Raw genomic sequence first — 17,725 nt, forward strand, 5'->3', positions numbered from 1 at the left:
ATAGTTATTCTTAACATCAGTTCAAGTGTTCAACGTATACTTCTTTATTTTCGTAGCAGATATTGTTATGATAACCACAATTTTCGGACCATTTTTCTACCATCTCTCCTAAAATCAAATGGTGGTAGAAAGGGTTTCAATTAAGTCTTTTATGATATTCGACATTGCACCCGCAAGTCTGTTTTTAGAGCGGTCGGTGGGAATGGCATTGTGTAATCAAATCCATGGGGGCACTCCAAGCCCAACAATCTCTCTCTCACGATGACGCTCCTGCGACTCAAACCCATGACTTCCTGGCTCTGATACCATTTGTTCGGACCGTTTTTCCACCACCAATTGGTTTTAGGAGAGATGGTGGCCGGAACAGCAGTCCGACAAGTAGTATCAGAGCGCTCGCAGAAAATGACATTGTGTAACCAAATCCATGGTGGCACTCCGAGCCCAACAACATTTTTATATCATCTCCTTTACCACCTTTTTCCTTTGTTAAAGGGCGGAGAAAATTTCATTAACCATAAAATCAAAAACCGAAATCAATCCAATAAGAAAAAATATGCATTGAGATGGCCGGGTTGCCACATTACACATTTAAGAATGTGTAATGTGAAAAATAAAACACAATGCAGAAAGAGGATCGAATACCATGAGCCCATAGCCATATGTACGTAACGTACTACAAGCCCGACAACCGATGCAATTAAAGCACTGTAAGTAGAGGAAAAATCTTAAATCATTACTCGGCGAAAGATTAGTTTTATGACCTCCCAATCATAGGTGTACAATAAGTGATCAACGTTGCTATATATCCCAGTTTGTATATAGGGAGTGAAATTAAGATACACACTAAAATCAAGCAGATCGATACTAAGCGAAGAAAGATTCGCACTCAATGAGGTACACGAAACACAAAAGGAATTCGTATGTCTGGTGAAATACCATTGAACACATAGCACATACTCAAATATGGTTGAAATACTAGCTACCAAATCTTGATGTTTACCCGATAGGAGCACGATCACTCTTCTTGCCGAAAATGCCTCGGCCATGTGTGGATTGGATCATCTCTACCAGAAGAGGAAATTGCAAAGCTCCGAACAAGGTTGCAGGAATACTGGCCAATGCGACAACAGGGATAAGAATCCAGGCCTTATTGTCTCCGAATACGAGATAGAGTATAGCACCAGAGGCTACCATCGTGGATAAAATGGAGACAAATAGGGTTATGAGACCGATAACTAACCTACTGGGTAAGGTATGTAGGAAATCTTCCTCTGCGTATCGAGAAGTCAGAATAAGTAAGAACATCAATACAGAAGTTATGGATGAGAATAGGGCAAGTGCATCAGATATGCCAAAAATTACGAACGCTTTTTGCTTTGAAAGTAAGGGATGGCCATTGTCATTGTTGTTTCCACCTGGCACTGTAATAGCAGCTGCAAAAGCCATAGCGGCAATGAGGGCAGCAACAATGGTGCATGATGTGGCTGTATCTTTCATCCAATGCTGAGCCTCCTTTATCAAATCTTGGTGTGTGTTAGAAAATACTTCTGCAGGTGTCATTCCATCTGCGTTCCTTACTTCTTTGAAAGCAGAAGGTGTAAGTTTTTCCACTTCCTGTATTAGTATCAGTTGATTAGGAATGAGAAACCAGTGTTTCTACATAACTTTCAAAAGATCAATGATCAAAGGTTTGCATGTTACTTTCGAGAGGATGTCCTGATACAAAAAAATAAAAAATAAAAACTGAATTGGTGGTGGTTGTGCAATATATATGGCCATAGTAACAGTTATATATAAAACAAACTAATATATATGTTCTTGCTAGATTGTTATACTGTGCGCGACAGATAACTCATCTCGACTCTTGAGGTATGCCTGACCAAATGGGGAAGCTAATGCCACAACCTAAATGATGTAGGCATTTAAGTGTTAATAATTCATTGGCCTTTGGGTGTTCTAAGTGGTTAAATATCATTGTTCATTTTCACCAAGGGGGAATGAGGTTCTTTTTTCAACTAACCAATATACTGGCGGTTTGAATTTTTGTTAACCTCCAGGCTCCAACTAACCCATGCACTAACAAAATTAAAGGTTTTTTTTTATTTTAATCAACACTAAGAAAATTAAAGGTTGATTGGCAATTGAGGCAATTTCAAACAAGCAGGTGGGGCAGAATTAGGGGAGACTTTATAAGGGTTTTTGTTGGAGAAAGTAAAATGTGCATATGGTTTCACATGTCGTTTCTTTTTCTTTTTTCTTTTTTTTGGGTCACACGATAGATGTCTAGCTTAATTATAAGGGGATGAAGAAGGGGTACCGTTAAGTGGCATATGGGTGGGGCAAACCCAATTGGCATCAACTACCACACTAAGCACTCGCGATTCTAGAAAGACTCGAACCCTCACATTCCTTGTGAAAGAGGTGAGAAAGTGTCATTGGGCTTCAAACCCGTTGGCCCACATGTCGTTTCTGTCTTGCAGTTTTGCTTTGATGTTTTGTTTACCATATGCATATTCTCACCAAGTTTGTTATAGGTTTTGGTGTTGGAGCAATGGGGTAGAGTTAAGTGGAGGTGTTTTGTTTTATTTTCTTGTTTTCTGGTCTGTGAGTGGGGTTATTTTGTTCACATCTTGCTAACTAGGCGTTTGAGTATTTTATTGGAGATGCTTCTGTTTTCTTCGTTTAGGTATTTTGTTCACGGCTTGCTTTCATTTTCGTTTCTCCTATTGGCGATTATTTATCGAAAATTAGTAAAAAATTATTTCGTCGTTCAAAAAAATTATTTCGTCTTTCTCTATCAATGCTGGTCAACGTTGGTTGACGCTGGTCAATCTTGGGAGGAGGTTTTTGTAAATCCTGAGCAGAATGTCCTTTAGATTTTACGAAAAAATATTTATGTCCTTATTATAGCAAAAACCCTTATTATGTCCTCTTACTCAATTTGACCAAAAAGAAGTGACCCCATGGTTAGAAAAAACAACTTGATTTGATGTCACATAATATCCTATTGTTCTTAAAGAATTACAAAATTAGATTTGAATGCAACGCCCTAAAATTTCGTACTCAACCAGCATCTACATATTAGCTGAATAAGTTGAGAAAGATGTAACTGTTCTTTTATCGCAAATCTAGTTCACCACATACAGGGCAAGTAGGATTTGATGATTTTCATTGACATATATACGTACTTTTAGAAAATATGAAAGCAATCACGAGCGTCCAACCCAAGTGGTACTGCTATAAAAGTCTAGTCATAGTCATAGAAAAGCATTTCTCAATCAATTAGTAGATTGTTTTTTCTTTAAATTTCCAATACAAGTGGTGCGGAGGGAGGAAACTGACCTTAAACCATTGCAATTCTCGCTGCATCTGTAGAACTGCAACAGGGACACTGGCTTTGAGATTGATTTGTTGCTCATGTCCAAAAAGTGCAGCCAAATGCAAACCATGGTTCAACGACCTGTCTTTCAGAGGTATTAATCTCATTAATCCAGCACCAACATCCATTTGATATATGAGGTTGAACACGCATTCACGACGCCACAAAATTGCTTCTTGGAATATGAGTCGTCGACTATCCAGATTCCTAAAATAAATTGCCGCGGGAAATGCAAGAACAATCTGTTCAACAATTTCAGGTATCCCCATACGTGTTGCATTTTGCATTGCTGGCTTAAATATGCATACCACTTTTGACAATTTTAATTTTGCGATTTCCGTGCAGAAGACTTTGAGTAGCTCAAGTGCATGATGATGCTTCAGTTTCTTTTCTCGAATGCATTTGATATGTGGCACTGTGAAATCATCAACTTTTTGAGAATACAATAACATACTTTGAATGAATGAATGCTAGTCTTGTTTTCATGATTACTCAGGTGTCAAGCCAGCCACTACAAGAAAAATGAAAATTAGTGACGAAAAAGTGGCGACGAAATTTAATTTTGCCACTAAATGAGTATATTTGGCGACGAAAAAATAAATTCGTCACTATTTTGATAACTTTCGTAACGAAATAATTTCGTCACCAATTATGCCTGTTTAGCGACGAAAAAAATATTTTTGTCACTAAAGGTACCCATTTGGCGATAAAATACATTTTTCGTCGCCGAAAGCTTAAAAAATGTGACAAAATTATTTTTTGTCGCCAAAGATAATCATTTGGTGACAAAAAATATATTTCGTTGCCAAATGTGAGCAATTTAGTAACGAAATATTTTTTTCGTCACCAAATGCTTAACTTTGGTGACGAAAAATAATTTCGTCACCATTTTAACGCTTTCAATGACAAAAAATATATTTCGTTGTCAAATGGGTACCTTTCGTGACGAAATTTATGAATTACGCTTTGTCACTAAATGTATTTCGGACATAACTCTTTACTAAAATCTCCGATTGAGATAATTCAAATTGGGTTTGAACAATAACTCAATTGCCTACAACTTTCATATTTATCAAAATTGCTAATTTTAATGTTTAAAGGTCCAAAATTACATTCGAAATATATTTTCATGTTAAACATATGTGTTATATATTAGATATTTCAAATATTTACTGAAAAGTGTGTGTAGTGCAGTTGGTTGGAGCTTGCGCGAGAAACTCAAGGGACTCGGTTCGAAACTCAGCAGGAGCAAGAAAGATGGATTTCTTTTCCCATATGAAAACATCTTTCGCAACGAAAAATTTCGTCACCAATGTGACCCATCGGTGACGAATTTTTTCGTCGTCAAAAAGCACAATAAGTGAGGAAAAAAATTTCGGCACCAATTATTCACTTTTTGGTGACGAAATATTTCGTCATCAAAAGGCACTATAGGTGACGAAAAATAGATTTCGTCACTAGGTAGGAATCCTCGACAACCTTTAGTCGACAAATTTTTTTTCGTCACCTATATTATTTGTGACGAAAAACATGCAATTTGTGACGATTTTCATTCGTCACCCAATTGAATTTTTCTTGTAGTGAGCTTACGTGTACCTCGATTACTTTTTGAGAACCAATCCCATCGTCCATGATCTGAACTCTTGATAAGCCCTCAATAGTGTAAATAATATGGCTTATCCCACTCATATTTGTCACATACAAGTACATAACTTGCTTGATTTAAACGATATTGCACGAAATAGGTGTTTTTTGTATTTTCAGATAAATCGTGTGAATAAAGCGTATTTGAAGGCCATGGATAGCCCCGAGGGTGTCCAAGTACCTAAGACCACGTGGCACTTCACGACCGAGTCCCAAAAGTCATGAAAAGAAGCTTTAAAGCATACTCGGGATGTCCAAGGGTCAAGGGAAGTGAGGGAGATGCAAAGATGTTATCCAAAGCAATTCATTTTCTGACTAACTAAGGGTAAAATTGTCATATCTTTTGATGTACAAAGTATTTTTGATCCAACCACTTAGGTTAGAAAATAGACTTAACAAACCTTCCAACGGTTCGAAAAACATCCAAATCCGAGTTTGTGATTGTCCGGAGCGAACCCGTGAAGTTATGCAGAATCCAGCAAGCAAGGGGATTGATCCCCCTATGTATGGGGATCGATTCCCAAGGCCCTTCACGAACTTTCAGTGGCATTTTTGTAGTTGTTTTATAAAGGGGGTATACATAGCACCTTTAGCTTGATTTTAGGGCATTATCCATTTTTAGGACTTCTCTCTCTACCTCCCTCTCATCTTCTCTTCTCTAGCTCTCTTTCTCTCTTCAAAGGAGGAGGATTGCTAAGGTTTTGAGGCATTTTCCTTCATAAATGTTGTAAGTATACTTGTATTCTTCATTAATATAGCTTTTATTTCAAGTTTCATCTATGTTTTCATTTCTCTCTATGTTTTCCCTTGTGTTTACACCCACTATGGGTGAGTAGTGATCAAGGCTTGGTCATGGGGTGATTTATACCCCATGATTTTGGTAGTTTAATGGCTTCTCTCAATTATTGTGCTTAATGTGATTTGTGAATTGATTAAGTTCGATCTTTCTTTATGTAACAAAATCTAGAGTTGTTAACCTTTTTTATTATATGTAGGCAAGGACTTAATCTCTTACCACATATAATGCTTGGAGCTATATCACTCTAAGCGTTTGCCAAAATGCCTTAAAAAACTTGTTAAGCTCTAATCTTTGGTCTAAACCTAGAGATGTTAACTTCTTTTATTGGGTATAGACAAGTCTCTTGGCACATCCAATGCTTGGAACCAAGGCTCTCTTTGTGTTCGATAAAATACCTAAATGAGTTTTCATCCATTTTCAAATCCCATTGTATGAGTTAAACTCAATTTTCATGGTTAAATCTTCCGAGTGAGATCAAATGACTTTGAATCTCACTTGAGTAATTAAAGAGAAGCGTTGAACGGCCTAAGTTATGGACGGAGTGAACCCTTAGACCTTGCCGCTTTTAATTTCTAGACAAACTTCATTTCCAATCAAGTTAGGAGGTAGAGAGAATTTCAGTCACTCAAAAGTTGGCCGTCTTAAAGCTGAACCCAAAGGTTGGCGGTCCTAACGCTAAAAACCCTTCGTAAATCAAACCTTCCGGCCTAGCTTTATTGGATCCCTGTGGATTCGACTCCGGACTTCTGGATATTATGCTTTCAACCGACCTAGCCCTATGCTTGGAACATTATTATTTTTGCACACAATTAGGTCACAAGAAACCCCAAGAAGTTGACAGCACTTGAATGATTTTGAACCTGATCATATCTTAGTTAATAGGGAAAGACTACAATATACACTTCTTATTTGGGTGTGTATCATTTGCACCCCTAAAATGTTATGATTTGTAGAGAAAATGTTACGAATTGTATAGTGAAAAAGTTACAATTTTAGTACAAAATTACGAATCTAAATGTTACGAATTGTATTGCTAAAAAGTTGTAATTTTTTAGTATAAAAGTTACGAGATGCACCAAAATGTTATGAATCATAATGAAAATATTATGAATCGTATTGCTGAAAGGTTATGAAAACTAGAACAAAAGTTACGAAACACACAAAAATGTTATGAATATATCATAAAATATGTGCATATGGTACACACTTTTAAGGGGGTGTGTGGTAGACTGTCAAGATTAACATGTCTAAGTCAAAGACCATCAGCCAGGCCAAACTCCTTGGGGTTGAATGAAATGAATACTAACTATCATTGGTGTTAAAAGGTATGTATATTCACAGACCCTTACCAAGTTTCTCGGCGACTTCCCAAAACATAAAGTGCAATCTTTGCCTCACTGCACAATAAAGAGTCAAGTACTCAATGGATTACGTGTTCACTTCTAACCGAATTCAACATGTACTCGTACGTCTTATAAATTGTAATAATTAACTTGTGTTTTAAAGTTTGTGCCAGCAACAAGCTTTCCACATTTACAAAATCAACCTTTTATATAGCTCAAGTATCTCCCATAAGAAACAAATTAATTAGCTCATAAATAAAGGTATTCTTTTTTGAGGTTCTATGATTGTTACTTTTTTTTGTGAAATTCCTAATTTTTTTCTTGAGTTATTAATTTGGTATGAGTAATTGATCCTACCTTTCCTCCCATCAAAGAAAGATCTTGCCCACTTAGTATTTCACATGATTTTTGCATGTGCTTGCACTTTGAATTTGTTATTTATTAATAATACGTATTTACAGTTAACACTCGTAAATTTATATTTCATCCGTCTCTTTTTAAGTGTCATATATTTCATTGTGGGATGTTCCTAAATAAGTGTCATTTTGTAAAGTTAGTGGGTAAAAGTTAGTACATTTTTTATTTTGTCCCTAAAAGTAGATTCACTTTTGAAAAGTTTGATGAATAAAAGTGTAATGATGATATCTTCATAGAGGGTAAGTATGAAAAGTAATATTTTGGAGGTACAATTATGTTGACTCCTAAAATTGCGTGAAAGTCAAACTGGAACACTTAAAAATGGACGAAAGAAGTATATCACAAATTGTCTTTTGTTGCCTATTAGCGCTTTAAACAACTATTGTGGTTGTAAGGATGGAAGATGTCATCCTTATAACAATTTTGTCATTCTTTCCCCGATTTCTCCGTTTAATCTCTTTCTGATTTTTTTTTTTGGAGTATATGACACTAATTAATTATTACTATTATTTTCTTGGCTGCAGAAAAAAAAACGTAGGCATTGTCATAGCCAAACCAGAGATGCAGCAATTGTCAGGACTCTCAATGTCTCCTCTTCTTCTTCCTCCTCCACCATTATGGCGGTTCGCAATGCTTTCTGATTTGATTGGAACTCCTACATGTGATGCAAACATAAAAATAAAGAGTTAGCTCAATGATGCTATAAACTGCATTTTGGGCTTTAATTTTGTCGATAAACTTAGATTTGCTGAAGAAAAGACAGTATGCATCTTCCCCATTACTAGGGCTTAGGGGGAATCAGCCAAAAATCGTCCCCTATAATCTTAAAATCAGAGTTACGCTGTACTCCCCACTAACTTAAATTAATGTTACTCACCCCAAAATAAAATTTATCTTAAATGTTTAGCACTCGATTGAGGTTGGGAAAATATGTGGTGGTTGTGTGGCGTATGCAGTAACGGTGATCATGGAAAATATGTGGTGGTTGGGTTGGGTTCTGAAACTTTGTTTGCTCGTTGTGGAAATAATTGTAAGGGTAAATTACATTAAACCCCCTCTAACTATCATTCATTTCCGAGTCGCCCACTTAATCTTTAAACTCAGACACTTACCCTCCTTAAAGTATGTGAATCCAAAATAGAATGGATGTCGTTAACGGAAAATTCACATTTACATTTCTACCCTTTAGCCTAACCAACACATCATCATCTAACTACAACCTATGCCAGAACTCTGTTACCTTCACCAGAATCACCACAACCCATACTCAACAAAATTCATAAAAGCAAAACCCTAAACTCTTTCTATGAAACACCAAATCCTTGAATCGAAAGCACAACCGATCTGGTGGGAACACAAAAATGTAGGAAACGAGTAAAGTCTCTTTGTTTCTCTTCAATTCCATTTCTCAACCAATCTACCTACCTCAAAAATTAATCCAAAAATCAAGAAGAAGAGCCTATCCATTCACAAATTCACCTTCTGCAGAAAAAATTACATACATATATACACACACAGATATATATATATATATATATATATATATATATATATATATATATATATATATATAGAGTCCGGATCCAATAAGGGATCTCTTACGGTACGGGACTCCCTTTTTCCGATCGAATTGCGACGATCCGAGCCGGTTAAAGTGTGTAGAACATGATTTTAAGGGTACGCGCGAGAAATCAGCAAAAAAAATGATCGGAAAGGGCTTGATTTGAGCAGTTTTTTACTGAACCGTTCAATAAAAAACTGTTTGGATCAAGCCCTTCCCGATATTTTTTTTGCGGATTTCTCACGAGTACTCTTAAAATCACGTTCTGATTACTTTGAGCGGCTCGGATCGTCGCAATTCAATCGGGAAAGAGAAATCCCGCACGGTAGCACCGTGCGGGATCCCTCATTGGATCCGGACTGCATATATATGGAGAGATAGAGGGGGTGGGGGAGGAGAATAAACAAGACTCTCCCTCTCCGACCACAAATCTACGAAGCAGGACTCTTGTGCAGCTCCACACCACCACACTACTGCCTCGAAACACCAACTCGCCGCCGCCGAAGACTGGGGCCGCACCATCGTCAACTCTCATACGATTTCTTCGCCGAAAGCGTCGACCGAGCTTGTGATACAATGAATTGGAGCCATTTCGTCATCAGTTGTGTGATGATTGGGTCGGAATTTTAATTCAGTATCAATGAATTGATTGCTAGTGTTGGACTCGTAATGATAAGTATTTTTTCTGTAAAAGGGTTTTGATCAAGTCAATAAATGGAGTAGTTTATTTGAGTTTTTTCAAAATTCATATTAACTATTCAAGACTTCAAGCTTCTGCTCCTATATATATGCGATTATTATGGGTGTTTTACACCACTATCATTCTGGGTCACACAATGTATTAATTTTTTATCTAAACTATTTGTTAATGTAATTGGCAATTTCCGGATGCGACAAATCGTTAGAGTTTGTATTTATTCATTTTCCATTTGGGTTTGGGAGATAATTTTATTTTGTCTAGATTAGATACTCCGCCCGTTGGTTCAAGAGTTGATAACAAAGGCCGTGCCGTGCATTTTGCTTGGAAAGGTATATGCATCTCATGTGCATTTAGCTTAATATTTTTTCATGCATCATTAAAGGTTTTCAATGTCTTAATCTTTTATGAAATATCGTGTATGCACTAACCTTATATTATTGGCCTTGTTTTATTTGAAGGAAAATTTTGTCTAAGGCCTTTTAAGTGCTTGCGCCTTAGTAGCGCCTTAGCGGCACCTTACCAGACTAAGGCCCTTGCACGCGTGTTAAGAGAGCCTTAGTAGTGCCTTAGCCGAGTGAGGCCCTTGTGCGCGTGCTAAGAGCGCCTTTGTAGGGCTCTCCAGGATTTTTCTTGCTTGGTCATATATAAGCTTGTTTTTCATTATTCTAGGGTATACAAGAGTGATATAGCCCACTTTAGAGAGAGAAAACATTATCTCTTTTGCTCTTGTGCTTTCATTTGCATTTGGATGATTTGAATCTAGCATTCAATCATCTTTGTTCAATCTAGAGAAATACTTTCTTGATTTATGTATTCTCTCTAGTTTGATTCTTTTGCATAAAAATCTTCACTTTACAAAATCCATACTTTCATGCCTATGATACTACTTGGCCGGATGATACCGGAGCCATGGTGAACGGAGATCGAGGTGGTGGCTATGGGATCAAGAAGGAGTTCAGGGAGCTACATCAAAGTGGTGGAGTTAGGGTAAGCTTTTGGGGTAAAGTTGTTATTCCTCTCTTAGCACTTTGTAAACCTTTTGATCTATAGCAATTTTGGTAGTTAGGCCGTGGTTTTATGCTTAGGGTGTGATTGACCCTAAGTAGTTTTCACGTATATCTCGGTGTTTACGTTCTTTAGATTAATTGCTTTTAACTTATATTATTAATTTGGATAGAATTGGCATGGAGTTTGGATAGTAGCTTGAATTGTTTAAGTTGGTGGTTGAATTAATTTTAAATTGGTCGTCCCATTCACCCCCCCTCTGGGACTTTGTAGTGCATTAGATAATTTCACTGTTCATCTTGTAGCCTGCAGAAGAGTATTTAAAAAATTAGCTTAGCTTCACCTAATATCAATAGGTGTATCAAAATTTAAATTTTGGTTTATAAAATGGAGGGCCATAGACAGTTTAACTTAACAAAATTTAAATTTTGGTTTATAATAATAAACGCATGATGGGGTCCACAATGGCTAGCAGTGAAAAATCCACCATTTCCACCGCCGGCGGGAAAAATTTAAATGGATGAAAGTTGAAGAATCTTTACAAATGCATGTGTATATCATTTGGGAAGCAGTACTGTTCTTGCTTTTTTCTTTTCTTGATCAAGGAAGACAGGATATATGATTTTTTCTTTTTGATCCGCAGGATATATGATTAATTCATCCCCAAATGTTGTAGGGTATTTTTGTCAAAGAATTTTGGTTAAACATGTCATGTGCTGATCACATGACATTTTCCATCCTAAACCCTAACATATTTTCAACGGAAGGTGTTAAATGATAAAATCCAAATACATTAAGGAGGTTAAGTGTCTGAGTTCAAAGTTTAAGGGGGAAACTCGGAAATGAGTAATAGTTGAAGGGGATTTAATGTAATTTACTCTAATTGTAAAGAGTAAGGAAAACACCTAAATACTAAATACTCTAAAAAAAATTTAAACAAAATTTTCTTCTCTCTTTCATACAAAACCAAACAATGATAAAAGGATTATCTTTTCTTTTCCCCCATTTCTCAAACTCCAACACTTGTTCGCTGCCAAGGGCTAGATCATATTGTTCAGGAACAGGCCCAACTTGAAGTGCATTTTGGTTCTGAGACTGATTTATGTAATTTAAGGTTTATTCGGCTAGTGTAACGTTTTATTCGGCAAATGCAACGCCCGAGCGTCTGAGTCTGATTCTGTCAACGTTTTTTAAGTTAAAATGATCCAGGCCGTCAATTTTATAAACCAAGATTTAATTTTTGGTATACCTATCGATATTTGGTCAAGTTGATTTTTTACTTACATGCACTATTTTGTGCGCTCTACAAAATGAATGATTCAAATATTGCAATAAACTGTTGATGGGACCCACACATGACAAGGGTGTAAACTCCAAGTTTACAACTTTACTGTAAACAAGTTAATCTCAAAATAAAAATACTTATACTTTAAAAGCTTTACTTTTCGATTCTTCTTGTCGAGACGAACCAATATTATATAAAAGTTTGGCATAAAATTAACGAACACGAAAAAAATTGAATAAGGACAAAATCCAAATTAAAGTTGTTGTCTACAAGTTTTTGGTCGGTGAAAACACCCTTTATAGAAAGAGCCATACTACTTCCACCGACCAAACCCATACCGATGGGGTACCGAAGGGCATGCATGGCTCACTCTGGGTCCTGCATGGATGATCTAAGCCGTTCAATAATTTAAAAAAAAATCGAGTGGGCCTGCGATTACTAGATTCTGAAATCTGAATAAAAAAAAATAGAAGATTGAATTGAGCATTCACACATATCAAATTGAGTTGATTTCTCACGAGCCCACTCGGGAATTTTTTTTTTTCAATTATTGAAAGGTTTGAATCATCCGTGCATGACTCGAAATGCGCCCCACATGCCCGTCAATATCCCATTGATATGAATTTCATCGGTCCCCTTAAAGATTAAACTTATAGAAACCCGAGAGATAGGGAGGGAGAAACTAACCCAAATAAATTAAATTCTTCCAGAAGTTGAAGGAATTTCCACTCGGAAACGACCCCTTTCTGCGAAGTTCTTCAAAAGGAGTGGGGTCCACGCTTGCCAGCTCAGGTTTTCGCTCAAGCAAAGTTAAAGCAATGTCTGTAGAAGCATTGATGGTAGATAACAGTTAGGCATTCAAATGTTGTTCTACATTTAATATGGGGTGCTAGGATTCCGGATATGCATTGAGCAAAGTTACTATTGAATTGCAGTCAACAATTTCAGCTGTCTAAAAGTATTTAAAATAGTCCGAAAGAGTTTAAAATCAGAACGCTGAGATAGATGTGGCTACAATTTTGTAGTAACTTTGCTCACTACAGGGTCCCCTGATCCGCTAATTTTATAGAAAGTAAGAAAGAACATCTCCAATTAGAGTCCATCTATAGCACATCAAAATTTTTGTGTATGGTTCTACATCTTGAATACTTACAATTGCACTGGAAAACTTAGCACTCCATATAGAATACTTACCGCAACTCATTATTGGGATACTTACAGTAAAACATTATGGAATACCAAAGAAAAATTCCTCCAACCAATAATTTGACATGGCATGCCAAGTAGATAAATTAATATTTGAGTGAAGTCCAACTAAGATGTCAATTGTCTTTTCTTAATAGAAAATTTTGTGGAATATGATAAATTTGGTGTATACGTGCAAATTTGGAAATTTATCATGTGCGAATCCCGAAATTTCTTGTATATATGCGGATACCAATGTTTATCAAAGAAACCAACTATTTTGTTTTCTGTATTTCAGTTGTTGTAAACTTATTGTACTTGAACTGCTTTATTGTGTATGTTTATGGTAAGTTTTGTAGAGACCCGTAAATTTCCTATTTAATTTTTAATATTTATAGTAAAAGAAAATAAAAGAAAAGAAAAGGACGAAAATGGTTTAATTATGAATGTGGGGGTCTTTTGTGTAAGGAGTTGAAAGTTATGGGGTGTTGGTGTAATTTGTGCATGTGTGCACGTGTATACCAGGGAAATGTTTTCTTTTTTTTTTACTTTCATTTTCCATTTCTTATCTTAGCTCTCTCCCGATCTCTCTCACTCTCTCACCCAACCACCCAAAAATCCATACCAATCAACTCCCAAACCATCTTTAATTTGCATATTCGAGCTTGTATCGTGTTGGACAAAGTTTGGTTCGGAGTATTTTCGCTTGATTTGAATTCCGGAAGCTAGGGTTTGCATAATCTCTTTGATTCCGGTTTGGATACTCGAGGTAGGGAATTCTACCTTTCCTTATATGTTATTTGGGTTCTCTTATGTCTTGTTTGAGTATTTCCATACTTTGTTTGAGCTGATATTGATTGTTGTTTGGTCTGGATCAAAATCTGTTATCTGATGAAAAATCGTCAAATTCTGGATTCCTACCGGTAGGCCCGTCCGTTATACCGGTAGAACGCTGTTGTGTTGCTAGAAAAATTAGCTTCCTACCGGTAGAACTTTTCTCCTACCGGTAGCCTGTCTCAGATTTTTCCTCGTGCAAAAATGGTGGCCTTTCTGTTTTGCATTTGTACCGGTAGGACTTATTCCCTACCGGTAGGATTGTTAATTTTTTTCCCACCTACCGGTAGTATTTTTATCTCTACCGGTAGAACTCTTACCAGCTGAAACTTGCACCCACTGTTTACAATTCCTACCGGTAGCTCCATGTTCCCTACCGGTAGACCACCAGTGAAAAGCAAAACTTCTCCTGTACCGTTCCACTTTTCTTTTCCAAGCCTAAATGCCTTTCCAGGGGCTACAATGATTTGTTTATTATATATGATGATGGCTTGGGTAAATGCATGGTACCATGATCATTGAGACATCCAACTTGGTTTTGTCCGAAAATGTAAATTCTTTTGTTGAAATGTTAAGGATGAGCTTCGAATTGCGCAATGTTTTACGAACGATACACTTGAACTTGCAAATGACGCGCGAACATTCAGGGCCCATCGACGGGTGGGTGCCTGGCAGGGGATATCAGGGTCCCATAATTAGCCTGGCAGGAGCTAATGCTCAAAATATTTTTTTCAAGGCCTAACCTTCAAGGTGGGTGCTTGGCAGGGGATATCGGGGTCCCAAAATTAGCCCGGCAGGAGCTTCGGCTCAGACACATAAATGACACGACATGTTGAGACACGATTTGAACGGATATGATTTATGGGTTGAATAAAAGAAAATTTGGAGATTTTGGGACACTTGTTCATGAAAGTTGTGCTTCCTCCGTTGTCTTGTGATCTTTTATCATTTGTTCATTCGTCTCGCTCATTTGCATATAGAGTTTGCGTAGACTTTTCTACTGGGCTAGTGTAGCTCAAGCCTTATATTATTTTCAGGTGCTAACCCGGAACCCTAGCTTGCATTGCTTGGCGTGCTTGGAGTGTGGTCATTATTTTTGAAAGCTAACCGAAGGAGTTACTTATTCATCTTTGTAAATTTATTTTGAAAGATGTATTCGTAACTTAAATTGTAATTCTTTTGATTTGGAATATTGTAACCCTTAATCCTCCTTCGACATTTGATACTTATGTTGATTTGGGGCCGTTGAGCCTATATTATAATATTTTGGAAACTTTGTGAATTTGGAAGCTTAACTAAGGAAATGAGAACACAGTGATCTTTTGGGTACCGTACGGATATTTGTGAGTATTTTTATTATGTAAATCATTTATAATTATGTTTAAAATCGAGGACGTGACAACTTGGTATCAGAGCATAGGTTTAGAACACCTAGAGACCATGGGGAGACGTTTTGTCTCATGGGTTCAAAATGTCGCGCCTTCTAACATAATTTGTGCATGCTTGTGTGACTAACATTCATGTGATTACTTGGCATTGCATTTTCGTTATCGTAGATTGTCGTAGAGTTATTAACCTGTGTTAGGAAGTTAAGGGCTTCGACCTCATAGTAATCATGTGGTTAATGGTTTCTTTTCTTATATCGTGTAGTAAGATGCCTCCGAAGACCCGTGTCAGACTAGTTGGGGCTGGAACCCGGGGTGGTCGAGGCCGTGGTCGTGGCCGTGGGGTACCTCTTGAGGACGAGGTTAGTCAGCATGGGGAGAACCCAGGTGGGAACCCGGGGGCTGGGGCCGGTCGAGGTGCAGGTGTACCTCCTGCTCAGAACCAATTTGCTAGGGATCTCGTCGCAGCACTTACAGCTGCAAATCTTCTAAACCAAGCACCTAGGGAGAATGTTGAGGATCGAGCTATCGTGGCGATGCGAGAGTTTAGCCGTAGAAACCCTCCAGTGTTCGATGGGACTAGTAGCGACCCTTTGGTAGCGGACCATTGGCTAGCCCAAATCCGTAAACTTTTCAGAGCTCTTAATATCACAGAAGATAACATTAGGGTAGGTATCGTGGCGGTGCAACTAGTTGGGGAGGCCGGTGAATGGTGGGAATCCGTTCTTGAAAGCAGGAAAGACGCAAGGAGAGCGGCAAGGACCGCGGCTCAAGTAGATGAGCCAGACATTGAGAATTTGACATGGGCTGAATTTGAGGCGTTATTTGAGGAGCAGTATTTTCCAGAAACTAGCCGTGAGCAATTGAGGGACCAATTCGAAAAGTTAGAGCAAGGAAGCATGACCGTGTCGGAGTACGCACAAAAATTCCAATCTTTATCTCGCTTTGCGCCAGAGTTGGTGGCGACGGAAGAGAGGAAATGTAGACGCTTTGAGAAAGGACTGCACAACACCGTAAGGAGGATGGTAATGGTACAACGCAAGACAAAATACGCCGAGGTAGTTGAGTGTGCGAGGAGCATTGAGATACCGAAAGAGGCGCAACGTAATAGAGGGGTTTGGGAACCACGACAACCAACCGTGAACACGAGTTCTTCATCGGGGAGCTTTGGAAGCCAAGGGAGGAAAAGGGCAAGGGAACCATCTCAGACACCGCAGGGTAGTTCGTCGAACTTTAGGTCGCAATCTTCTTCTTTGGGGACTCGGAGTGCTTTGTCTAGACCTCCAACCGTGTGCTATAAGTGTAATCAACCGAGACACGTTCGTGTTCAGTGTCCACACATTGACAAGACTTGTTTCGTTTGTGGTAAAGCGGATCATTTCGCAAGGAGTTGTCCTCAGGGGTCGGGAGCGCGCAGTGAGTCAGGTTCTGTGCAGCAGCCGGGAACGGGGCGTAATGTGGGCCAATCGTTTAGGGGTACTCAGAGGCAGCAGCAGCCTTACTTTCGTCAGACTACGTCAGCTCAGAGTTCCGGGGTTGATAAGGGAGCGAGTTCTTCCGCGCCTGCTCAGGGTTCTGGTCAGAGAGGGGGTTTTATGCAGGGTCAAGGTACCCAGGGGCGAGTTTTCAACATCACTTCTGCTATCCCACCTACCACTTCTCAGGCTCCGGAAACTTCTGTTGTGAGGGGTACTTTTCTTTTGCTCAACTCATTTGCTAAAGTACTCTTTGATTCTGGAGCATCGCATTCTTTCATTGCTACATCATTTGTGTGTACTTTGGAATTGGAATCGGAAACTATTAGCCCTCCTTTGTTTGTCGAGACACCTTTAGGGGGTAGAACGCCTCTTGATCGTATTTGTCGAGATTGTGAGTTGAATATTCGTGATCGTCGTTTCGTGTTCGACTTCATCGTTTTGGGAATGTCGGGGTTTGATCTTATCTTGGGGAAGGATTGGCTATCCATGTTTCATGCTACTATCGATTGTTTTAAGCGTCGAGTTCGTATTTGTCCACCCGAAGGTCCTTGTTTTGAATTCTTTGGGGAGCGTCGAGAACCATTGGAACCTTATTTATGTGGGCCTCGTGAGCTAGGGTCGGTTTATTCATTGTTGGCGAGTTTGACGTTAGATGAGGATGCCTTCATGCGTGGGGAGTTACCCTTAGTGGTTTGCGACTTTCCGGATGT

At 38.3% G+C, this 17,725-nt stretch overlaps 1 protein-coding gene across 4 annotated transcripts in view; it reads right to left on the bottom strand.

The window, feature by feature from the left end:
* Window positions 1–710: 710 nt before the first annotated feature.
* Window positions 711–17,725, bottom strand: part of LOC131318928 (ankyrin repeat-containing protein ITN1-like) — a 28,173-nt gene continuing 11,158 nt past the window's right edge. The window contains exons 3-8 of one of the 4 annotated variants that reach the window (XM_058348981.1): window positions 12,821–12,955; window positions 8,139–8,237; window positions 7,172–7,219; window positions 3,343–3,794; window positions 1,241–1,614; window positions 711–1,111 (exon numbers count right to left, since the gene is read on the bottom strand). In XM_058348981.1, the coding sequence (XP_058204964.1) occupies window positions 997–1,111; window positions 1,241–1,614; window positions 3,343–3,794; window positions 7,172–7,219; window positions 8,139–8,237; window positions 12,821–12,955 (1,223 nt within the window). In that variant the 3' untranslated portion in view covers window positions 711–996. Of the gene's footprint in view, window positions 1,615–3,342; window positions 3,795–7,171; window positions 7,220–8,138; window positions 8,238–12,820; window positions 12,956–17,725 lie in introns of all 4 variants that reach the window. The other 3 variants (XM_058348979.1, XM_058348982.1, XM_058348980.1) reach the window with 3 other exon arrangements.

Source organism: Rhododendron vialii, chromosome 3a, assembly GCF_030253575.1.
Source record: "Rhododendron vialii isolate Sample 1 chromosome 3a, ASM3025357v1".
Lineage (NCBI taxonomy): Eukaryota > Viridiplantae > Streptophyta > Magnoliopsida > Ericales > Ericaceae > Rhododendron > Rhododendron vialii.